Raw genomic sequence first — 26,339 nt, 5'->3', positions numbered from 1 at the left:
TCCAGCCCTCCCTGACTTGGCTTTGGAGGTGTTTCCATGGTGACAGGGCCCGATGTCGAGTATGCAGTATATGTATGTGTCTACATATACACACACATGCACATGTATATGTAAAAGAATTTTATACATCTATGTCTACTAAAGAAATTAAAAACATGTTATTCAAATTTTTGTAGATAAAGGTGGTGGATGCATACCTTGTTGTTCACCTCGATGTCTGCATTGTGCGAAAGGAGCTGTGCCACTGTTGTTACACGCTCACCACAAGCTGCATAGTGTAAAGCAGTGTTGCCATAGATGTCACTCACATTGGGATCAGCACCATGGTCTAAAAGAATACGTGCACAGTCCTCCTGCTGGCATTGCACAGCCTGTTGGTATTACACAAAGAAACACAGTATAAATTCTAGGATTTCAAAGTAGACACTCTACAGGTTTCACCAGTGAGTTATATTTAAATGAGATAAATTTATTTATCTTCTTAGCTATTACATCAAATTGATCTCAGGCTGGCATCAACAGCTCCTACATACCTTGATCAGGGGTGTCCTCTCTAGGTTGTCACGGAGGTTAAGCTCACATTTTCTCTGCAGCAGAACAGTTACCACTTCTGCATGGCCGTTGGCACAGGCCAAATGCAGAGCAGTCCTAGGAAAGTGAGTGGACTTGTTAGGAACAATGCACTCTTCTCAAAACATACAATTATTCATGTAATTGTGAACATTAAAGAGCATAAGTCTTCAAAACAAATTTACTTTTTCTGGAGAAGGTACAATATTTATCAGCCTTATTACTCACCACATTAATGAAAGTATGGACTATTTGATAGAAATAGCATGACCTTGGGATTCAGCTCACCTTAGGTTTGAATCTTACACAATAGTGATCACTTGGCCTTTTGGTGCCTCAATTTCCTCACCAACATAATGGGGATAAAAATAAGTTGTCTCATGGGATACTACTGTGATGTTTAAATAAGAATCTATGCTAAATGCTTTAGAACAGTTCCTAGCACAAACAGCGGGTCAGCAATTATTACACTATTGTTATGATTATTACTATTACTACTTCTTTTCAAAGAGAATCCAATTTAGTAAAATGATATAATTGTGCCTACTTTACAAAAATGTTTTAATTAGAGCACTGTGTTTGAATCATTTTAAGATTCTCATTCCCTCATATTTTTAACATCTCACATTGGAATGCAACTATAATTCATAATGTCTTATAACTAATTGGCAGCATTTAAAAAGTTTCTTATTAGTGCATAAAATAGTACAGCATCAGATAATCCACTGTGAATTACATTAAATGAAATAATGGTATACACAACAGATCTACTGCAGTTCACATACTTGGATTTAAATAAATTTTAGTTCTTAAAAGCATTATGATGTTCATAAATGACAGATCCGATAAAGGGTTGACATCCAAAATATATAAAGAGCTCACACACCTCAACAAACAAAAAGCAAATAATCTGATTAAAAAATGGGCAGAGGAGCTGAATAGACAGTTCTCTAAAGAAGAAATTCAGATGGCCAGCAGACACATGAAAAGATGCTCCACATCGCTTGTCATCAGAGAAATGCAAATTAAACCACAAAGAGATATCATCTCACACCAATAAGGATGGCTACCATCCAAAAGACAACAACAAATGTTGGCGAGGTTGTGGAGAAAGGGGAACCCTCCTACACTGCTGGTGGGAATGTAAATTAGTACAACCATTGTGGAAAGCAGTATGGAGGTTCCTCAAAATGCTCAAAATAGAAATGCCATTTGACCCAGGAATTCCACTTTTAGGAATTTAACCTAAGAATGCAGCACCCCAGTTTGAAAAAAGACAGATGCACCCCTATGTTCATCGCTGCACTATTTACAGTAGCCAAGATATGGAAACAACCTAAATGTCCATCAATAGATGAATGGATAAAGAAGATGTGGTACATATACACAATGGAATATTACTCAGCTATAATAAAAAAACAGACCCTACCATTTGCAACAACATGGATGGAGCTAGAGGGTATTATGCTCAGTGAAATAAGCTAGGTGGAGAAAGACAAGTACCAAATGATTTCACTCATATGTGGAGTGTAAGAACAAAAGAAAACTGAAGGAACAAAACGGCAGCAGAAGCACAGAACCCAAGAATGGACTAACAGTTATCAAAAGGAAAGGGACTGGGGAGGACAGGTGGGAAGGGAGGGATAAGGGCGGGAAAAACTAAAGGGGGCATTACAATTAACATGTATAGTGTGGGGGGGCGTGGGGAGGGCTTTACAACACAGAGAAGACAAGTAGTGATTTTACAGCATCATACTATGACGATGGACAGTGACTGAACGGGTATGTTGGGGGGACTTGGTGAAGGGGGGAGCGTAGTAAACATAATGTCCTTCATGTAATTGTAGATTAATGATACCAAAATAAAACTAATAAAAAAAAAGCATTATGAAATAGTGGTTCTTCTGAAATATCAAAACAGAAGCAGAAATTTTAAAAAAATAAGTATTTTGATTTTCATGAAACTTTAAGCCAAAGGAAATTCAGGATTCAGGGATAAGGATAGCTGGTTTTATTCAATATTTACATTTACAGGTTGTAAGAAAATTAGATATGTGCGATGATCAACTTAGGACTGAATACTATTATAAACATTCTAGAAGGCAGGTAAACATTATCTTTTACAATTTTGTATGATCAGAAGTGCTTTTGTTTGAAAGAGTAGGAAAAGCTTCAGTTGAGATTAGATCCTAACACTTCAATTTAAAAATTTTCATCTTGCTCACAATGGGAAACATGAAGTTTGAAAGAATCCGGAGTAGAATTTGTTTGCTGTTGGATAATTTAAGTATTTTTTTTGGAGTTTTGTGTGTTTTATTTAACAATTTTGGCTATAATATTTGTAACTGAAAACTCTGTATACGATGTGCATGTATCAAAGAAACCTGAAGTAAATGCTTGATAGGAATGTCTTTCCATGGCTTCTTTATAAAATCCTCAGTTATCTTCTCCTTTTTACATTAGGATTATATCTAAAGAGATCATCAGCAAGAGATTCTTCTTTTGCATGTTGATTTTGCACCTCCATTTCCTGCTTTAACCACTCTTTTAATTCACTATTCTTCTGAGTATGATGGGCTATTAGATCTGATCCTCCAATGATGTATGGAAGTTTTCCTGCTCCAGGAAATGTGACCTTTTTGAATTTCTTGAAGTTCTTTAGTTGACCATAATCATCACTTACACTGGATGCATTTCTGGAGGTAGAGTTATTGACCACCAGTGATCTAAACTCAGTCAGTAACACCTTCCTTGGAAGCATCTGACCATCATCCAGAAGTTCATCATTGTTAGAGAGTTCTTTAGTTGACCATAGTGAATCTTTCTTGAGCTCACATTTCTTTCCAATTCCATCTTCTTCAGATACTTTGTTACTTTCTGGTATTACTTCATCATTAAAAATGCCATTTGTTTCTATTTCCAATCTTGGTCTTTTTCTAACATTGACACCATCCTCCTGTTTTGGAACTTTCACTGCAATTTCTAACTCTGGCTATGTATTCTTGAATAACTGTTCCAATACTTCATTTTCTATGACAAAATCATCAATTTTTTTTCTTTTTTCTGATCTTGGTTTTTCCATAGAAAGAGATTTATTGGCAGAATTGTTCACAGTGCATTTTAAATCTGTATCTGTAAATAAGTTATCTGTTTTTTTTTCCAGTAGGCTCATTCTGAGATAGATGCTGCTCCTTATTGCAGAACTCAGATTTTTCAAAAAGAAAAAGAAAAATACACTGGTACTACAAATTCCATCTGGAACAATTTTCTGTGGGATAAAAATCTGGCTACTTATCTCCACATAATTAGCAGGTATCTCTCCACCATTTATAAATGATTCACCTCTTCCTAAGTGTTATTTGGATCTATAGGTCACTTTCCATTCTGTTCCATTCATTTATCTGTCTTTTCAGTTGTTAATAACTCAACACTCTGATAATTTATAGCACATTTTGATATCTAGAAGGGCAAACCTTTGTTTAATATACAAGACTTTCCTAAATTTCATCACAATAAAAGAGGGACAGCATAAGGAACCTCCAATTTTTCAAAGCGTGATTATTTTTTATTTGGTTTATGTGAAATTAATAAATATAAGAAGAGCACACATTTTGAGAAAATGAATCTTCCTATTTAATAGGTAGATTTTCCCACTTCAAAATTCCTTTCCCAGGTCCATCAGTAAAAAGCAGATATATACATGGGTGTGCACCCATATAAAATGGATATTGCATTTTACCCAAAGAATTTTTACAAGTTGACAAAAGTTTTCATTTTTCTCATTATGTATTATGTGCTTTTAGGCAGTATTGTTAGGCACTTTTATTCCATTATGCACTTTTCTGTAATATCTAATATTATGGTATGAAAATGTATACATTAAAGATAAAATGCTGTCTATACGCTGTTTTCCTATTAGTGATGTTAAGTTAAATCACTGCCAAACTGTCCATAAGTGCTCTGTAAGAATTATGAGTTCATCTGAAATCGCTAGTTTTTGTCTCTTCTTCTCATACTGTGGGCATGGGCACCAGGTACCCCTTGTCAGGCTTCCGGAACCCAGGTCCTGTGGGGCCTTGGTACCAGGAGGCACGGTTCCCCAGGTGAGCCTGGAAGGTGAGCGCTTTCCCCGGTCCACCCACCTCCTCCCAGACCGCCTCTGGCCTCCCGGCCCCTCTTACCTATTCTTCTTGTCCGGGTCATTCAAGCCATTTTCCCCCATAAACAGAATCTGCTTCACTCTGGCTACTTTGCCCTTACTGGCAGCCATGTGGATCTTTCTGACATCTTTGCTTCGGATATGGTACTGGGCCTGAAAGTTGACTCCCCAGCAGTCAACCTCTGTGTTAGTGGAATGGTTTCTGAAGGAGCGCAAAGATGGCCAACACTTCAGACCCCAGGATCCAAATATCCTCTCCATCGTAACAAAGCCTCGGGCTTCAGGAGATCTCAGCTCCCCTGCTGCCGTCCGCTCCACAGCACTAGTGCTGAATGAGCCAACCTAGGGGCCACAACAGCCCAGACCCCTGTCAGCAGTTAGCACACAATAACTTCAGGCAACACAAGTGTCCCGCCCAGATGACATCACAGGGCAGGGCACTCAGAGAACAAGGGTGTGGAGAGTGTATGTGCTGGGCCCAGACAAGGCTCATTTCGGCTGGTTCCTGAGAGGAGCATTGGGTTCCCTTCAACTTCAGTGGGGTGTGTGTGTGTGTGTGTGTGTGTGTGGCTGAGGTGGGAAATTGGCAGAAGGCAGACTAGTCCACACGGAAAAGCTGTGTACAGGGGCAAGAGCAGCGTGAAACTTCAGGATGCTGAAGGCCTCCTCCCCACAGAACTAGATCTAATATTGGAATTCAGCAAAGTTGCAGGATCCAAAATTAATAGAAAGAAATCTGTGGCATTCCTATACACTAAAAATGAACTAGCAGAGAGAAATCAGGAAAACAATTATTCATGCCTCAGTGCACACATTATCCTGGATTATCGAGGTGGCCTCAATCTAATCACATACATCCTTCACAGTGGCAAATGGAGGCTGAAGAGCCCATCAGAAAAATGTAGCACAAGAAAGAACAGAGATTCAAAGCATGAGAGGGGCCTCAAGCCACCATTCCCAGTTTTGAATATGTAGGGAGACAGACAAGTAATACAGCAATCTGGACAGCTAGCAAGGAGCAGGGGATCTCGGATCTTTGACTGCAGGAACTGTCCTCCGCCTACACCGTGGAAAAGTTGGAAAAGGAAACAAATTATCTTCCTGAGTAAGGGGTGGAGAGAAGTAGTGCATCTCCATATTAATAGGTGATTACGTGGATAGCGAGGGCATATCTGGACCTGAGAAGTTGGTTTGGTCTCCTTTTTGTAGCCGGGTCATGAGAGACACGCACAAGCAGAAGTGGACAACTGCGTGTAAGCAATAAACAGGTTTCTCCCACTTTACTTCTCCCTTTGACTGATTTCAGCTTTGAAAACTCTGGCGGGAAAATCCAGGGGCAAAATACCTCTAAACACGAAATGAGTTAAAGGGGAAATAAAGTTAAGAAACCCATTTATTTATTATAAGCAGTTGTGCCGTCTCTCTCTTGACCAGGCTGCAGCAGAAGAGAGCTCCACCCAACCTCTCTGGTCCAGATAGATCCTCGCACGCCCTTGTAATTACCTATTGATATAGATGGACTACTTCTCTCCACCCCTTAGAAACCCCTATTAATATGCAGACGCCCTAAAGCCAGGTGAGAGATTTCTAGAAATATTACAATTTTACCCACAGGCTTCAAAGGTAGTTTACTCCAGGCAGGGAATATATCCCCTTCCCACCCACCTCCATCCCCAGAGTTACAGACAGTATAGCATGGAGAATATAGCCAGTGATTCTGTAACATCTTCCTATGTTGACAGAAATTAACTGTAGTAGTGGTGGAGAGGATTTAATAATATGAATAACTGGTGAGCCACTGTGTTCTATATGTGAAACCAATATAAGATTGTATATCAACAGTACTTCAATAAAAAGAGAAGAAAAAGTGTTTTTCTTTTTAACTTCAGTAATACTTATTTTTTAACTGAATTTTTTGACTTCCTCGATTAAATAAAGTTTCAAGAAAAATGTTAAATCTGTTTCCTTTTCTGGCCATTATTATTTTTACTGTTGCATGATTGTTATTAGAACTAATTTTATTGTATAGAAGAATGGAGTGTTAAAATATTACCCACTCAAAGTGTCAAATGCACTAGGTACATACCAGTTACAGAGCCTGAGGCTCTTCACTTTCCAATAAGCACATCAGGGAATTCTAATGCAAATGTGGCCTTAAAAAACAAAGGACTAAATCATTAAAGATCTTTACAATCCCACTAAACTTTCCTTCACCTTTCAATACAGAGGTGCCACGTTCTCTCTCACAATGAACTCACCAGACAAGCCCTACTATACTCACAGTACTTCTGCATCTTTGGACTGTTATCAAGGGATTGATTTGAACACATTTGCCATTCTCAAGTGTGCCCTAATTTTTAAAAATACGTGTGTATTGTTTCTGCCAAAGTGTATCATAAGTTTATTTGCATTTAGGAATTGGAAATCCTGAAATTATTTGGATTTAGAAAATTACATAATATCTATGATTTCACTTTCTTCCTTTTAGCATGGTGTTGGCAATACCTATTATAGCTACCTTACATTACTCTATAGGTTAGAATTATTAAATTGCATGTATAATACACTGCAGCTCAGATACTCAGTATGGTTCCAGTACAATAATTATATAGTAACTACTCAATACTTTTTGAAAAATGCAACTCCATCAGTTTTTGAAATTAATAAAGAACTTGTATGTACTTCAATAAAAAATATCTGGTTGTATTTAAAATATAAAGGAATTACTTCAAAATATTCTTAATTGTACATCTTTCTCATCATTTACATCCATATTATGGATTTTTTCCCTGTCATTTATTTATAGTCCTAAAGTTCTGGAAAATGATCAAAGCAAGATGGTTATGTGAATGCTTGTCTTTTCCTGTCCACATTTAAGTCTCCCAAGAATAATTTTCCAATCCCATTTCAAAAAAACCTTTAATCTTTTTTGAAAATATCCAACATCACCAGAAAATAAGGTGAGAATCACAGATTACCTGAAAGGAAGTTTATCCAGCCTTTGTAAAGAAGTTGTAATATATATGTCTTTAACACAGTGGACAATATAGATTCAAAAGTAGCAAAAGTCCACATTAAATTATTTAGAAAATATTTCCTTTTACTATTTTATGAAACTGCTTCAATAGTATTTTTCACTTAAAAACATTTTTATTATATTTTTGTACACTATCAATAAAGAGTTCAAAAAAATGAAATTGAGGAAGCAATTACATTAAAAAAACACCCATTTAAAAAACAATAATTGGAAAGAATTTTATCAAAGAAATGCAAACTTATACACTGAAAATTACAAAACATTGCTGAAATAAATTAAAGCAGACATCCCATGTTCATGAATCGGAACACTTACTAAGATGGCAATATTTTCCAAATTGATCTACAGATTCAACACTGGCCCTACCATAATCCCAGTTAGGTTTTTTGCAGAAACTGTCAAGCTCTTCATAAAATTCATATGGAAATTCAAGGGACCAAAATAGTCAAAACAATCTTGGAAGAGAACAAAGGTGGGGCATTCACACTTCCCAATTTCAAACTTACTACCAAACTACAATAATTAAGACAGTGTGGTGCTGACATAAGATTAGACCAATTAATGAAAAAGAATTGAGTGTCCAGAAATGAACTGTTAAATGATTTTCAGAAAGGGTATGAAGACATTCCAATGGAAGAAGAATAGCCACATGCAGAAGAAAAATTGGATCTCCTACCTCATACCATATACAAAAATTAACTCATTCTGGATCAGAAACTTAAATGTAATAGCTCAAACTATTAAACTTTTAGAAGAAAGCATAGGAGTAAATCTTTGTGATCTTGCATTGGGCAATGGTTTCTTATCCGTGGCACCAAAAACACAAGCAATATGTGCACACACACACGTTTGATAAAATGGACCTGATCAAAATTAAAAACTTTGTGCTTCAAAGGACACAGTCAGGATAGTAAAAAGATAATACACAGAATGTGAGAAAATGCTTGCACATTACATATCACATAAAGAACAAATATCCAGACTATATAGTGAGCTCTTACAACTCAGTAATGAAAAGACAATGCAATTTTTAAAATGAGCTGAAGATCTGAATAGACATTTCTGCAAAGATATACAAATATCCAATAACCACATGAAAAAATGTTCAATCTCATTAGTCATTAGGGAAATGCAAATCAAAATCACAGTGAATAATGACATCCACTAGAATGGTTGAAATCAAAGATGATAACAGGGATGTGGAGAAACTGAAACTCTAATATAACTGGAGAAATTGTAGAATAGTGCAGCCACTTTGGAGACTTGATTGGCAGTTCCTCAAAAAGTTTAGAGGTATTACATAGCCCAGCAATTCCACCCCTAGAGAAATAAAAACATACATCTCCAGAAAAACTTGTAAGCAAATGTTCAAACGGTATTATTCATAATTGCTAAAAAGTGGAAACAATTCTAATATCCATCAACTGATTGATGGATAGCCAAAATGTGGCATATCCATACAACAGTATATATGATATGAGAATTTCAACTCCTCACGAAGTAAATAGAATCACTCTATGACCCAGCAATTACACTAGATATATACCCATGAGAATTTAAAACCTACGTCCACAAAAATATGATCACAGATATTTATAGCAGTACTTTTAGCAGTGAAAAAAAAAAGGAACTCAAGTGTGAACTGATGAATGTATACGCCAAATATGATCTATTTTTGTGGAATATTATTGCACCAACAAAAGTGAACAAAGTACTGATTCATGCTACCACATGGATGAACATGGGAACATATTAAGTGACAGAATCTAGTCAGAAAAAGACATTTACTCTGATTCTGCTTATATGGAAATGTCCACAATAGGTAAATTCTGAGACAGAAAGTAGATTAGTAGATCAGTACTGCAGAAAAGGTGCAATGGGACATGATTGCTAACTGACATGAAGCTTCTTTTTAAATAATGAAAATGTTCTGACATTAGATTGTGGTGATGATTACACAACCTTATGAATACCCTAAAAACCTGAATAGTAACACTTTAAAATGGTGAATTTTTTGTATGTGGTTTTAGGAGGAAGCCTCTGTCTCATCTCACACGCCGCCTTCTTTAATCCTCTCTCTGATTGTGGAGGAACTGAGTTCCGTGGGGGATTGCTGGCTCCCTACTGTTATGGGGTCTGAGATATTTTTCTATTCCTCTTTAAAGAGAAATAGTCTCACAAGGGCACAACTATCTTCATTCTAAAAACATTCTTATCAATCATTACAACTCCATTTAGCATCTTCCTGACATTTGTGATATAAAATATGCCAAATTCTTCTATGGCCAAAGTTATGTGGCACCCTATTAAAATTTTGTCAGTCCTGCCCATTGGCAGGGGTGGGGGCGATCAGATCTGGCTTCATGGAGTAGGTCTTGTTAGAACCAGGCCCTGAAAAATGCTGTAGAATTTTGATAAACAGAAGATAGAGAATGACATACTAAAGAAGGAAGCAGCCCTGGCATGAGGAAGTCTGCTCCGTGAAACAGAGCAGCTTTAACAGATGCTCCTACAATGGAGGGAATCAAGTCCAAGCACTCCACATGGGTAGAAGCCCAGCCTATGAACAGGGCCCAGTCATAACCAAAGGTTCATACTTAGTTTTCTAGGAGTTGTTAATTACCCAGACTTCACAACAGTGTGAAATCACCCTGTTACCCATGGGTGTGAGAGGAGCATGTGCATATCATCCTTCAAGGAATAGGGCTAATGCCCTTGGGAAGAGAAACTCTAGAGCTGGGCAATGGGTAGCTGATGCTACAGACCCATGACTAAAGGCATCAAGGTTTGCCGATGGGCAGGGACAATTCTGGGAGCTTCACACATTCCTCATCACACCCCGATCTTATGTATATACTATTATTCTCTCCAGTTTATAGAGGATGAAACCAAAAGGGGATAACTCAACAGCCCAAGGTAACAAAGCAAGTAGAATTTGAAGCTCACATCCATCCTTAAGTACCAGTATATTCTCTCAACCTTATTTAAAATGTTTTCAAAATAATCTAGAAATGTTCACAGTGTGAAAACTGGGAATGCCCTTAATTGCATGGGGCCTAAAGTCTAGTAGCTACCAAATGAATGAATACTGAGTAAGTGAATGACTGGATAAATGAATGAATGAATGTAAGAGGCTCCACTGAAAGGAAGGTCTTGGTTCTGAAAGGCTGAGAGCATTAGAGGACACAGGAGGGAAAAGGGAAAATTTCACATTCCCGGGAGGCTGCAGAGAAAGGATAATTGTCTTAAAAATCTGTATGAAATCTGCTGGAAGACCAGTCACCATGGGCTTGTCCATTTTTGGGTTTCTGGTACAAAAAGAAATATAAGTATGTGTGGTCAAAGCCAGACCACCTTGAAAGGCCATTGACCATTGCATTAGATCTTTCTCATATTGGGGCTTTCCCTGGAAATCTATTTCCAGTAGTCCCTAGAGTTGGAAGTTATCATTCCTTTTCTGTCCTGCAGAGTCTTGTACCTTTGGGGACATGAGCTTTGATGATGAGGAAAAGCCAGATGACAAGAGCCTGTCCCAGTGGCATTTACTGACATCTGTTTGAAACATTGGGTTGTGTTGATGGCATAAAGATCACTGGGAAGATAACCACACATGCATTAGTCCCACACTGTTGATGCAGCCATGTGAACTCACAGCTTAGAGCTGCAGGAAGGCCATGGAATATCTCGATAGTCTTTGCCCTACTTAAAGCCCTTTTCAATGATTTGATGAATATTTGTACATTAATTATTTTTTTTCTTGTATCAGTAAAGCTATAAATCTATTAAGTTTAACATGAAATTATATTGGTCAGGTTTCAGATTTTTTTGCATCTTACGATGTTTTGACAAATTTTTCATGGACTGGAGAGATTGCCCCTTCTGGGGCTGGCCAATTGTTAGAGGTGACAGAGGGCTCGGAAGAGGCATGCCTTTCATATGCAAACCAGCTTATCCCCAGGCTGCACTCCCAGTCAATGGACAGCCAACGTTACAGACCCAGAACAAAAGGTGTCAGGGTTTGCTGACTGGCAGGGAAGGGACAATTTGGAGAGCTTCCCATATTCTACTATTTCACACATTCCTCACCACAACCTGTATCTTATGTATATAGTATTATTCTCTCTGGTTTACAGAGGATGGAACCAAAAGGGAATAACTCAGCAGTCCTCTCGACCTCTCACACAGTAAGCCAATCCCTGCCCTCAGTCATCCCAGGGCCAGGTATCAGAAGACTGGGGACCACCTCGATAGCCCAAAACTTGCCAGAATTGTTCAAACGAGCCATTACCAGACCGATCACTCTGCCCTGCCTGGCCTTCTCTGCAGAAAGCCCAAAAGACTGGAACAGGCTGTCGCCTCCTGCCTGTGCTCCTGACCAGAGGCAGGCTTCCTCTGTGGCTCTGCAGGCAGTAAGCCCCCTTCTCTTGGGAAACGTGAGTAATCAATTCTCGCAGCGGCACTGATATCTCCGTGTCCTCACTCAGTCACTTCCACAAATGAAAATCGCATGAGACAGGAATGTGTTTGGGAAATCATGTGTGTCGTCATGTGCTCGCACACAGACCTTGGTGTTTTAATGTATATACACACACCCATATGTATAAATGTTATGAAACTAAGCATATCTATATTTTATTTTAAAATTTGGGGGCATTTAGCTACATTATCAAAGTAGGAAAAAGTGCAAAAAATTGGTTTTAATGTATACACACACACCCATATGCATAAATGTTATAAAACCAAGCTTATCTATATTTTATTTTAAATTTGGGGGCATTTAGCTAAATTATGAAAGGAGGAAGAATCGCAAAATATACAAATGATTTTGACCTGTAAGATTAGTATTTTTGAATAACAGAGTAGGAAAAGGAGAGATTATTTAACATATCTGCACAGACCTTTAATGCGTTCCATGCTACTGTTGAAATGGCAAAAGAAATTAAATGTTGTTAGTCAAGGTCAAACCTAGTAGAAATTATAAAGAAAGAAAAGTTGTGTATGTGTGTTTTATCTGAGAAAGCTTATCTTCAGAGAACATTGAACTAACAATAACTATCTTTGATATGACTGTATGAAACCACCTCACTACAGGAGAAGAAGTTACTGGAATTTAGTTCACAGATGAAGATGTCAGAGGGTGTCTGCTCTGAGGTTATTTGTCATAAAATGCATTTTAAATTTGAGTAACACCATCTTAAGGCTATCTTTCTTCATACAAAGTTTATTAATGTTTTAAAATTCATGAGCCACATTATGCCTAAATTCAGAGTTATTATATCCTGGCCTAATTACTAACATCATCCCCCTTTGCTCTCAAAAGTATGCCAGTTTAGACATAAAATTACCACAAATTGCACATTCACCTGTGTAACCCTCACTTATTCCTAGGCAGAACTGTTTTAGAACATGATTAGTGTCCCATCTGCGGAAAGAATGTTATTATAAAGTGTTTACCCTAAAAGACTCACCATAAATCCTCTAAAACAGTACTTAATATAAACAGTTTTGTAGTTAATGAAAAACTGCGATTTTATTTTTTAAGTTTACATTAAAACTGTAAGCTTGTATATTACCAATGATTACTAAAAATTATTACTGTTGTCAAGCCTGTTTTCTTGATTTTACTGGTCGGTTCACTTCAGTGCCTTTGAGCTGCAATCAGATTTCATTATCTGGAAGATGCCTTTGAGGCTTTGGTGAGCCTACAGACTTCTAGGAGAACTCTCCGTGCACAAAAGGCCTTTGTACGTAGAGATACCCTGAGGGTAAATCAAGTCAGCTAAGACCTTTCATAAAACATGTGCTCATAACACCCCATGGGTATTGAAAACAGCTGATTTTAATGTTATTCAGAATATATCTGATCTTTGCCTCATATCTGTCTTGCACATTCCTTAGCACAACCTCTGAATAACGTCCCTCAAAGCCCATAAATCATGACACCTTTCTCTGGTATTTTCTCCTCAGGATCCAGAATAAGGCCCCCTTTCCCAGGCGTGGCACAGTCCCCTCAGGACCAGGGTGTCTCCTGCCTCAGCCTCCTTCCTTTTCTCTATTCCAGGATTTCTCTGCCTCAGAGACAAACTGACCTGGAATTGTGGCTCCACATGGCAAACTTTAGTCTTCATGGTTTTATTTCTTTACCAGCATCTCTGAAACCATGTAAGAATTTCTGGGAATTATTTGTTTTAAAATTTTATTTGCTAATTTTCCTAATACGTAAAGTGAAAAATAATCACTTCTTTTCCTCATTTCCCTTGCAATGGCAATTCACTGTTAGCCCATTTTCAGGACTGAGGCAAGCAATAAAATTTGCTGGGAGCCCACAGTTTGGTGAACGAGCCTGTCCCATTGCTACTCAGACTCGCAGAATGGATCCTGGATGGCATCATCAGTGTTGCCTGGAAGCAAATTCTTGGTCCTTACTCTGACCTGCTGCATCCAAACCTTTGGGGGAGAGACCCAGGAATGTGCCTTTGAACAAACTCCCTAGGTGATTAGGTACATTCAAGTTTAAGAAGCATCAGCTGTCCTAAGCCCAGGATCTGATGAGGATTGGTCATCAATAAAGGAACTCTCAGGCTGGGTAGAAATAACTTTTTATTATTATTGCTGTTGCCTTGGTCACTTTAAATTACTGGTTCTGGTGATGAGTGAGAGAAAGAGGAGAGCCTAAGTAATGATTCTTGCTACAGAGAAAAGGATTTAAGTACATTAGAGTGCAGGTCTAATTGAGAGGTGGCAAAAATCTAAGACGTTAAACATTGCTGGTCAAAATGTGGTCCTTGGATCAAATACATGGGAATCACCTGAGAGCTTATTAAAAATTCTGAATCTCAGATTCCTTGCAGGCTACCTGATAAAGTCTGCACTCTAAGGAGATCCCCAAGTGCCTAGTATGCGCCTTCAGGTTGAGAGAACCCCCAGTTAGATCACCACAGTCCCTTCATGAGACAAGGGAATATGTAGCTGTTTACAGCCAGTGCAGGAACTGGTTCATCTAAAGAGAGAAGAGATGTTGGTGAAGGAGGGTAAGTGGCAGAATAGCATTGGAGTTCTTCTCTCCCCACAGACAGCAGGCAAGCTACCCGGAGGACCAGCTTATGGACAAATACTGGTATAATTTGCGGTAGTGCAGGTTGAGAGATAGAGGGGATCCTTAGAATAGCACAATACTTTGGGCATTAACAGACATGTGACCGTAGTCTTAATCACAGACAGGTGAGGCTGGGACATTTTGGTTGTAACAGAAAGACTATACCCTGTGTAATAATCACAATGTACAAAGTCCCTAAGGACAGAGGTAAATGTTCCTGGAGGTTGGAATGAGCAATTACATTGATTCACCCTAGCTTGAAAGTTACTAGAACGTTCTCCCCTAAGAATATGATTTATGCAGTAAGTAGAGGGGAAAGATTTCTACTCTCTGTGAGCAAAGATAGGGAAAAAAATCAGTCAAAATATATATTTTTGGGGATGGCAGTGTCCCAACACCCCTCTTCCAAAGCCACACAAAACACCCAGACATCATACATCTGTTCCTGGCAGGTTGTGACATGTAGTAATTTGTGATCATAATAAATCAGCGTGTCCCAAAATTTGTTCTGTAGAACCCTCAGAGTCAAATAAATTCGGAAAACTTTGCCAGCTCTATCTTCTTAAATATTCACAGTGCATGTGAGCATATTTAATGGCTCTGAGAAATCTGATGATAGCAAGCCTCTCAATCTTGTTTAACCCGTAAGTTCCTGAAGTTATATGATCTTGAAACACTCCTTTCATATGATACCTGTGAATAGTTGTGTGGTTTGGCTTGATACAATGTATCAGAGCACCTTATTTTTTGGTATTTGTCAGATCTCTTAAAACTGACATGAGAGAGCCCCCAAGCAATATTCTTGATGCAAATGATTGAACATAACGTTGAAAGATGTTGAGGACACACAAGAAGCAGCTGAGGCTGAGAAGTGGCAATATGAACTGTTAGAGCAAGAGACCATGGGATTCTATGTTGCCGCCTGGAACGGAGACTAACCCACTGATCACCCGGGAAGGAGGAACAGATGAAATCCAGAGTGTCCTGATAGGCATATGAGACTGAAGAGAGGCTGAAGTCCTGGTGATAAAGCTGCAGATGACGAGGAGCAGGAGTGGCCAAAGGAAAAACGACTTGAAACAAAAGGAAAAAAATCTCCGAGTTGAAGATTTCAGAGATGGAGGACGTCTAAGTGATCAGCGATTGGCGTATATTTATGGGTGGGTGAAGTGGGGCTGAGACATTGGAGGTGCGGCAGCTGTGGGCTGCGCAGCAAGGAGGGCAGCAGATTACAGTGTGAGGAGGCGACTGACCCAAATGCCGAGGCGATTAAGGAATAGCGATCGTGTGATGTTTTATTTTAAAAAATGTGTGAGCGTGTTCTTAGTGCCCTGCTAGTATTCCTCAGCACTTACTACTTCAAAGTCCAGAAGCTGCAGAAGGAGCTCTGCCCGGGCGTAGGGCAGGCCACAGGAGCTGCGGAATAAGCACCCTGAAAACAGCCACCAGCCCGTGATTTAGCTTCCTGTGTTTTAGAAGAGGCTGGCAGAATAATACTATTTCCTTTCTAAGAAAGGAAACAGGTTGTGCATTTTTCAAAGCAACCCCTGTCATAAGAAGCAGAGCTAGTCGTCTTCTTCTTTTTTTTTTGAGAACAAAAATATATATATTTTTTTACTTCATAATCTGTAATCTGCTTCAGATCTGCCTTTGGACACATGTCACCATTTTTCAGCCACTCCTTAGTCTTCTGTTATAAAATTAGTTCCCTTGAAGATCTCCCTAGGAATTGTTTATAAACTTAGGAACTTTCAATAGTAAAAAGGTGAGGGAAAGCTAAAAGTAAAATAAGTAATGAAGTATGCCTGAGACATGCAACCTTACTTTGTGGCTGCCTGTGGCAGGGGGCGTCTTAGAAGGGTAATCATCTGCTCCGTCTCTGTCTCCTGTCTGAGGTGAGGAATGTTGCGTGTACATGGATGTCCATGTGACCCACCCACATGGGGAGGCACAGCTCTGGAAGGCTTGTCACCACCTGCTTCTGCTCCTTCCAGGTCTAGGCTCGTGCAGCACTTACAATCAGGTTCAGCCCTTGGAAATTTTCTGGAACTGTGTGGTTTTCCCTGATACAGAATTGGAGGATTAAAGCCACATGGGTCATCCTTAGGCATGAGGCACAGGCTGGGGATTGGAATTCCACAAGGACACTTGACTGTATCCACAAAACTCAAACTGTGAAAGGAGGACTATAGAGATTAAGCCAGCCCCTCATTTTACAGAACTCTACAGATCTTAGTTCTGGTATTTGGAGCAGGACCCAAGTGCTCTTCTTCTTCTTCTTTTTTTTTTTATTAACGTATCATAAGATATTACAATCTTGTGATGATTTCAAATACACAGCACAGTGGTTCAACATTTACCCATATTATCAAGTCCTCCCCCTCCATTGCAGTCACTGTCTATCAACATAGTAAGATATTATAGAGTCACTAATTGTATTCTCTGTGCTGTACTGCTGTCTCTGTGACCTACCAATATTGTAGTTGTGAATTATGTGCCCCTTAATCTCCTTCTCCCTCTCTCCCGGCCCACCTTTCCCAACCCCTCCCCTTTGGTAACCACGAGTCCCTTCTCAGTGTCTATGAGTCTACTGCTATTTTGTTCCTTCTGTTCTGCTTTGTTTTTATGCTCCACAAATGAGTGAAATCATTTGGTATTTGTCCTTCTCTGCTGGCTTATTTCACTGAGCATAATATCCTCTAGCTCCATGCATGTTGTTGCAAATGGTAGGATTTCTTTGCTTTTTATGACTGAGTAATATTCCATTGTGTATACATACCACATCTTCTTTTCTCATTCATCTATTGATGGACACTTAGGTTGCTTCCATACCTTGGCTATTGTAAATAGTGCTGTGATAAACATAGGGGTACAAATGTCTTTTTGAGTCAGGGATCTTTTTTTCTTCAGATGAATTCCTAGGAGTGGAATTCCCAGGTCAAATGGTATTTCTCTTTTTATTTTTTTGAGGAACCTCCATGTTGCTTTCCACAATGGTTGAACTAGCTTACATTCCCACCAGCAGTGTAGGAGGGTTCCCCTTTCTTGGCATCCTCACCAGCATTTGTTGTTGCTTGCCTTTTTGGTGTTGGCCATCCTAACTGGTGTGAGGTAATATTTCATTGTGGTTTTAATTTGCATTTCCCTGATGATTAGCGATGTGGAGCATCTTTTCATATGCCTGTTGGCTATCCGTATTTCTTCTTTGGAGAAGTGTCTTTTCAGGTCTCCTGCCCAATTTTAATAGGGTTATTTGTTTTTTGGATGCTGAGGTGTATGAGCTCTTAATATATTTTGGATGTTAACCCCTTATCGGATAAGTCATTGACAAATATATTCTCCCAAACTGTAGGCTGCTTTTTTGTTCTGCTGATGGTGTCCTTTGCTGGACAGGAGCTTTTTAGTTTGACGTAGTCCCATTTGTTGACTTTTGATTTTGTTTCCCTTGCCTGAGATGTGTTCAGGAAAAAGTTGCCTAAATTTATATTCAAGAGATTTTTGCTTATGTCTTCTTCTAAGAATTTTATGGTTTCATGACTTACATTCAGGTCTTTGATCTATTTTGAGTGTACTTTTGTGTATGAAGTTAGACAACAATCCAGTTTCATTCTCTTACCTGTAGCTGTCCAGTTTTCCCAACACTAGTTTTCTGATTTCAGGTTCTGTGTCCTTTCCCTTATATCTTGAATTCCTATGTTGAATCCCTATATTTAAGGTTTGTTCTTGTCCATGAGATGAAAACAAGAGGGATGGAGATGTGATAACATAATTGGATGTCTGAATAACAGTAGGTAAAGCCATGGGCATAAGACAGGGAAATAATGGTCTAAAGTCAAAATGAACATTATCATGATAAGGGACTCAAGTGTTAATGCAAAGCATTAACTAAAATAAGGGATGATCTAGCAGATAGGACTGTTGAAAAATATGTTTCAGCTAATGTGATAAGTCAAGAGGAAAAAGACCAAAGATAGAGAGGTATATCTTTGAAAGACCAAAGTCAGGGGAGGTGTGGAAACTTTTGAGGCATGCTCGTGGTCATTAATAAGAGAACATTTCAACATTATAGAATTAATAGAAAACAGCACTACAGAATTGAAAAGATTACAGTAGAGTTTCAGTCTTCATTTTCATTATTTTATGCCTCTTCCTCTCCTGTCATTCTCCTCATCCCTATCTATTCATCTCAGAGTCCTGAGAGCACCTGGCTGCTGACATTCAGACTATTTAGGTTGATAGCCTTTGTGGGTTAGCAGACACCCAGACTTCTAACCACACAGAAATCCTGGCGTGCTTTGTAAGATGATGGAGTATATGTACTCCTATAAAACATTATTTCCACAAATGACCTTTGAAATAATAGTTACAGTCTAAAATTAGTCACATTAAGGTGATTGTTTCCATTATCTGCATTCTCTTTTCCTTTCTAATGAGATTAACATAACTGGGATTGATGGAGATTAACTGGAAGGGCCTTTGTGAAATCAGAAGGCCTGGATGTCTTTCTTCATTTTCCCTCTGGCTAATTGTGATACCAAAAGCAAGCCATATTATAGTCTCATTAGAAGATCCTGTTGAGAAAAGTGGGAGTGGGGAGTCATCTGGAGTGTAAGGTACCTGCTGGTTGAAAAAGTTATGGGGCTAAAACTAATCTCACTATGATGAGTCTGTTGGAACTAGGCATCTGGGCAAATAAGCTGACTACTGACCAACCCAGGAGACTGCTGTTTCCCACCCCCTGCATGGAGATCAGACAGGATAAATAGCCCTGGAAAAGCCACAGCCCTGGTTTGAGGGTGAGGGTGGGGAATTGATAAGTATATGGTATCAAAATGACCATCGACATGGAGGCAGGACCATTAATCATCATGATACATCTTAACAGATTTGAAGAGAGTATAGAGCACATGGTGGGGTGGGAGAAAATGAACTATGTAAATACAGAGAAGGGTGCCGGGCTGAGAACATGATTGGCCATGGCAAAAATGGCCAAGGATTTGGAAGATGTAGACAATTCCAGATAAATGTTAGTAACATTAATAATATAGCGCTACATTAAAAGCACTATAAAAAATCTTTAAGTTCATTTTCCCATCAATTTATTACAAGAAGTTTCAAATATGCAGAAAAATGGAATTTTATGGTATAAACCTGTATACCCACAACCTAGATTCTACCATTAACATTTTATTACACTTGCTTTATTGCTATATATCAATACATCCATCCCTCTATTACCCATCAACAAATCTTATTTTTTGCTGCATTTCCCAGTAAGTTGCAGACATAAATACAATTCCCCTAAACTCAGTATTGCTTACAGTTCTTTTTATATGGAAAAACTCACACACTATGAAATGGGCCAGCCTTAAGTCTACTATTCCTTGAGTTTTGACAAGTGCATTCACCTATGTATCTTAAACCTCTATCACGGTATAGAACATCTCCTTCACCTTCAGAAAGTTCCCTCATGTTCATTTCTGGTTAATCTATGTCCCTAACCAGCCAGGGGCAGTCACTATGCTCATTTCTACCTCGCTAATTTTTCCTGTTCCAGAACTTCATATAATGGAATCATACAGTATATGGTCTTTGGTGTTAGGTTTTTATTTAACACAATGCTTTTGAGATTGCCCTCAAATTGTGTGTGTTAATAGCTTATTTCTTTTCTATTATCCATTAGTGTTCCATTTCATGAACATACCATGGTTTGTTCATTCCTTCTCCTATTGATGGGTACTTGGCCATTTCCAGTTTTTGGTTATCATGAATAAAGAATATGAATATTCTTGTACAACTATTTTGGGGATATCCATTTTCATTTTTCTTGAGTAATATGTAGTAATAGAACACTAGGGTATGTGCATGTTTAAATTTCAAAGAAAATATGAGGTCATTTTGCAAAATGGCTGTTCCATTTTTTACTCCCACCAATAATGTGTGACAGCTCCAGTTGCTCCATGTTGTTGAAAGCACTTGCTATTGTGAGTGTGTAGAGATATCTTGTTGTGGTTTTAATTTGCATATCCCTAGTGACCAAAGGCACTGGGTAGTTTTTAATGAGATTATTGACCATTCATAGATCTTCTTTTGTGAGGTGTCTATTCAACTCTTTTGCCCATTTTTTCATTGATAAAATAATTTTAAGTTGTACAGTGTCTTTATTTATTCTGCATACCAGTCCTTTGACAGATACATGTTTGTACTTGTGGCTTTCTTGTTCATTTACTTAACAGTGTCTTTTACTAAGAAATTTTAAATTATGATTAAACCCAGTCTATCAATTTTCTCTTCTCATGGTTTTTTTGTTTTCAATTAAGCTATTTTGTTCTACATATTTTTTCTAAGAAACCTTTAATGACCCCAAGTCACAAAGATAGTCTGTGTTTTCTACTGAGTCTTAGGGTGTGAGCTTTGACATTTTTTTTGTATGATCCATTTCAAATCAATGTTTAAGCCCAGTGTAAAGGAGGAGTCAAATTTTATTTGTTTTCTAAATGGGTGTCCAGCTGTTCAGGCACCATTTGATGAGAAGATTGCCCTTTTCCAATTTGATTATTTCTCTTTGCTGAAAATCAAATAACTCTATAACTTTGGGTCTGTTTTCCTTCTGTATATTTTGTCCCATTGGTTTTTGTTGGTCCTTATCTGAGTGTTATGATGTTTTGAAAACTGTAGATTTGCATGTCTTGAAGTCAGGTGGTAAGTTCTCCAACTTTAATCTTCATAAGATTGGTTTGCATATCCTAGGTTCTTGGCCTTTTCATATAAATTTAAGAATTAGCCAGTTAATTCCTACAAGAAATACCGCTGGGATTATACTTGGACTTGTAGTAAATCTTATTTATTTTTGAATGCAGAAAAAGCTGGTGGATTATTTGAGTATTTGCTTTTTATTCTGACCATACTTTTAACAGGATCAAAAAGACAATAGCATATAAAATAAAGGAAGATCAAATGATTACTGGCTGCAAAGTAGGAGCAAGCAAAGGGTGTAGGAATGGATTTTGTTGTGCATAGAAGAGGCATATTTTCCTCCAATTTTTGCCAGTAATTTATTTACTGCTTTATGATTTTTATATGCATGTTATATAAGTTACAAAGCAAACCACATAGCTCAGTCTGGATTTGTTTCCGACATTATTTACCGATGGTACTATAGCTCTATACCAGGAATGATAGTGGAATGCATACTTACCTGGTTCAAACATAAATGGAAAATGCTGCACAAGGGTGGTGTTTAACCTCAAGATTCCTATCCCATTCCTGTTTGTCAGCTTCCCTCAGTAAGCTTGATATGACTTTTCTATCATTTTGTCTTTCTCTTCTCTTTTGATTCTTGATACCAGGAATGCATAACTCAACCTTAGAATGGATATGGAAGAAAATGATAAACAAGGAAAGAAAACCAACTTACTTCTTCAATTCCATTTAAATTCAGCTTTAAAAAAAATAAGAATAATCTCTAAATTAGGCAGAATTTATATTCAAATTAATCAAATTACAGAGATACACATAAGACAGGAGTTCTAGGCTGCTAGACCAGTTAACTACAATTCTAAAGAGATTACTTTTCTATTTGGCTGTAAACATCCCCTTGATGTGTATAAGCATGTGTGTACAAAATATGTGAGAGCAGATAGTTTGGATTTAGGTATCATCTCTTTACTTATCTGCTCTGTTTGTTAGGGCCAAAACTTTGAAATCATCTAGTAGTCTCAATCTTTAAATGTCTACAGTATTCTCGTAAAAGATATCATTACTGGACTTTCTTTATTTTGGAGGCGGGATGAGGGGTCAGGACAATTTGGCCAAGGATTAGTAAATAAAAAGTGGCTTACTATTAGATGTTTAGAACCTTCTTGCCTTGGTGAACACTCACCTTTGTAGTCTCACTGCCTAGTATGTTGTCTGGAATGCAGTATGTGCTTTATCAACTATTTGTTAAATTGGATGTCATCAATCTTGGAGGTCTTCCTTATTTTGGCCAAAACACGAAGAAATTAGCAGGATGACCTTTCCACATTCTTGACTAGCTTGGCACTCTGATTTTAGCATTCAGTGTGATTCAACAGTCATTTTTTGAAAACTTGACAATGTTTTTGTAATCCTGCCTGGGGGCCCTCTTCCTGGTGCAGTTCACAGAACATCTGTGCCAGAGTGCTCTGTGCAAGTGGAATTTACTACTGCTTCAGGGCTGGGCCATCATTTTAACAAACTGCTGCATGTACTGCTATATAACGTAGGGCTAGAAGATTATTGACTAGAGCCTCTCTCTGCCTCCTCAAGGACTATTCAAAGTTGCACACTGCTGTTGACCTTCAAATTGCCCTTTTCCCCCTATCCTAGAACCTTATGATAATATATTAATACTGAAGAAAATTCAGTGTAGTCTGGAACTATCATGGATCCCATTCAAGGGGAGGAGGGGCAGGAGATAAATGGCAAGAGAGAAGGAAGAGGATGGATCTAATGGAGAACCTACTAGGTCCCAGGGATTTTCCTGTGTATTGCACTTAATATATAAAGTATTTATTTAACACACTTTATGTGCCAGGGATTTTCACATATTACATATTTGCCTCATTTGATTCTTCAGGTTAACATATGGGTTAGTTTAATATCCATGTTCCATACAAATAGGAAGGTGAGGTTCAAAGAAAGTATTTACTGGAAGTTGATTCTAAGCCTGTCTGGCTGCAAAGCCCCCGTTGTCTCCATTGCATTGCTCTACCCAAAGGGGTTCTGTTAACAAAAGACTATATTTCACAATAGTATGAAACTGCTCACTCTGTCTTTTTTCAAGTTTACAAAATTCCAATTTATATTCAGGACTCCAAGCACAGGAGAAAGATTCAACTTCCTTGGGAGATTTTGGAAACAGAGCTAAGGAATAGTTTTCCTGCTTCTCACTATTGTATCTTGTTTCTTTCTTAGCTGTCTCCTGTCTCTACTGGGTATGGAGGATCTGGATTAGTGACAATGGATAAAAAATGAAAAGGGATGGCAGGCAATGGCACCCTTCAGTGTAGCAAAAATGTCATTTTTAGGAGAAAGCTTCTATGTCTTGAGTGCAGAGATGGCTGTTGGCCAAATCACCCAGCTAGGAGAGTCACGTGGCAGTATATTTCCACCTCCTGCCCAGAAGGCACCCATTGTCTTTAGGCTGGTCCCCTGAGGCATCCACATCTCTGCACTGCGGCATTCCAATTAGTCTTTGTGTGGCTGGTACCCATCATCCAAAATTATTCCTCTCTGCTCAGCTACAGAATTATCATTTCTATCCAACTGGCAACAGCTTGTCATCCTTCCCAGATATATTTCCATCTTACCAAAGCTCTTATCATGCCATTCTGCTGCATAAAAATTCTTGGTGTTTTCCCACTGTAGTTAGAGCAAAACCCAACTCCTTGCCATAGTCTATATGGTCTTAGGTGTTCTGGCCCAGCTCTCCCATTTCATGTCCCATTAATTCTATCCTCACTGGTAGGACCTGGCCACACTCCTTGCTTTTTCTCAAATACTCTAAATTCATTTTCATTTTCATTTGCTGTGACCTGGTTCTTCTCATCTTGCTCAGCTCATTTAAAATCTCAGACAGGACCTTTTTTGCCTTTTATCCTACACAGCTTCCTCTTCACCCACATTGGCTTCACTTTTATCACATCATCCTTTCTGTTTCTTTTCCCCAAACTTTTGCAGTCTGAAATCTTACCTTAGGTTTATTTGTTAATTTTGCTTTCTGACTTTCTCCATTAGAATGTAAGCCCCATTTGTGCAGGGCCATCTTTACCTATTCTTACTATATTCCTTGTGTATAGAATGGTAAGTACTCAGTAAATATTGATCATATGAGGGTGTTAACACCAAGGGATGGCTGGCCGTCAGTGCAATTCTAGCTATGATGGAAAGCATGTAAAGATTTTGTATAGAGATCAGGAAAGGGAGGTAAGAATGAGGTCCGATTTTCTCTCTAAGATTTCTCCAAAGTATTGGCATAAGCAAGTCAAAAACAAATACAGGCAGTTCTTGTTTTTCATGGTTCCAATATGCATGAATTTTCAGTTACCACAGTTTAGTTTAATAAACCAGTCCCCCAACAACACGGCTAGACTTTCAGTTCCCATGATACATTAACTGTGAGTAACTGAATAAAGTACAAATTTAACTGCGAGCTATTCAGTGCACACACCATTTCATAAACAGCAGATGTACATTACTACCAATAATCACATCGCACCTCTGGGTCTGTTGGATGGGTCTCTACTCCTCTCAGTGCACACACAGACAGTAAGGAATGTAGTTGTGCTGTCTCCTTGTCTCCCAGTGATATAAAATGTCCCTCACTGGCATTTTGTGAAAATAGAAACTGAAAAAAGTAAATTGGCCAACAAAAATTAAAAGTGCAGCAAAGAGATAAAAATTGATAATCTTGGAAATGAAATTTGAGTTAAACATAAATGGAATTATAGAATAAATACCTAATCGTGGCAATGTGAACACAGCTGCCATTGGAGAGACTCCGACGTGCAGCCTCAGGGACAACGTGACGGGAATGGATCAACATAAGTGAACAATGTGGTTGGGAGAAAAGGATGACCGTGTCCCTGAGGAAGAGATGCCAGCAAAAATCACCACATGAAAGGAATTATTGAAGATATTTCATGTCATCAAAAGCACAAAACATAAAATATTGGGAGCTAACCTACTTAGAGAGGAGCCTGACCATTGACAAGGCACAGAAGATGTCCCTTTGTCTTGAGAGTTAAATGAAGGCAAGCAGTGTTCAAACTTTTTTTTCTTCTTCAAGTAATGAAACATTTCCACTCTCAATGTTCCTGCTGTTTTAAATTACAATAAGTAAATATTCATTTTACTGTTTTTCATTTCCCTTTACATTTATAGCTGACAGTAGGGCAGTTTCAGTATTTTGACAAAAATTTTGAAAGTCACAGGACAATCGTATTTTCCCCCATTGATCAGTAAGGTTGCTTTGCATGGTTTCCTTGCACATGGGCATCTTCTCAGCCACACACCAGTGTGCAAAGAGGGGACTGTCTACAGCCTCACTAGCCTAGCAAATTTATGCAACTGAATATGACTCCCCAGGAAGAACTATCAAAGAGGGATTTTCTTTAAAAAATAGAATTTTGCAGCAGAAAATTTTATCACTGGAGATTTTGCTAAATAGTGTACATTTCTTTTTATTTATTTATTTATTTTTAATTTATTTTTTATTTTTTATTTTTATTTTTTTTTGAGGGCATCTCTCATATTTATTGATCAAATGGTTGTTAACAACAATAAAATTCTGTATAGGGGGGTCAATGCTCAATGCACAATCATTAATCCACCCCAAGCCTAATTTTCGTCAGTCTCCAATCTTCTGAGGCATAACAAACAAGTTCTTACATGGAGAACAAATTCTTACATAGTGAATAAGTTACATGGTGAACAGTACAAGGGCAGTCATCACA

The 26,339-nt window shown here is 38.3% G+C and overlaps 1 protein-coding gene across 1 annotated transcript in view; it reads right to left on the bottom strand.

The window, feature by feature from the left end:
- Positions 1-16,779, bottom strand: part of LOC118923551 (ankyrin repeat domain-containing protein 26-like) — a 70,048-nt gene extending 53,269 nt beyond the window's left edge. Inside the window, exons 1-5 of the mRNA XM_057499341.1 lie at positions 16,687-16,779; positions 4,752-5,071; positions 3,111-3,506; positions 534-648; positions 198-371 (exon numbers count right to left, since the gene is read on the bottom strand). Of these exons, the coding sequence (XP_057355324.1) occupies positions 198-371; positions 534-648; positions 3,111-3,506; positions 4,752-5,071; positions 16,687-16,779 (1,098 nt within the window). The remainder of the gene's footprint in view (positions 1-197; positions 372-533; positions 649-3,110; positions 3,507-4,751; positions 5,072-16,686) is intronic.
- Positions 16,780-26,339: the final 9,560 nt, after the last annotated feature.

This window comes from Manis pentadactyla, chromosome 3 (assembly GCF_030020395.1).
Source record: "Manis pentadactyla isolate mManPen7 chromosome 3, mManPen7.hap1, whole genome shotgun sequence".
Taxonomy (NCBI): Eukaryota; Metazoa; Chordata; class Mammalia; order Pholidota; family Manidae; genus Manis; species Manis pentadactyla.
The sequence above is the reverse complement of the archived record's forward strand: the minus strand, read 5'-3'. Positions and strand labels throughout refer to the sequence as shown.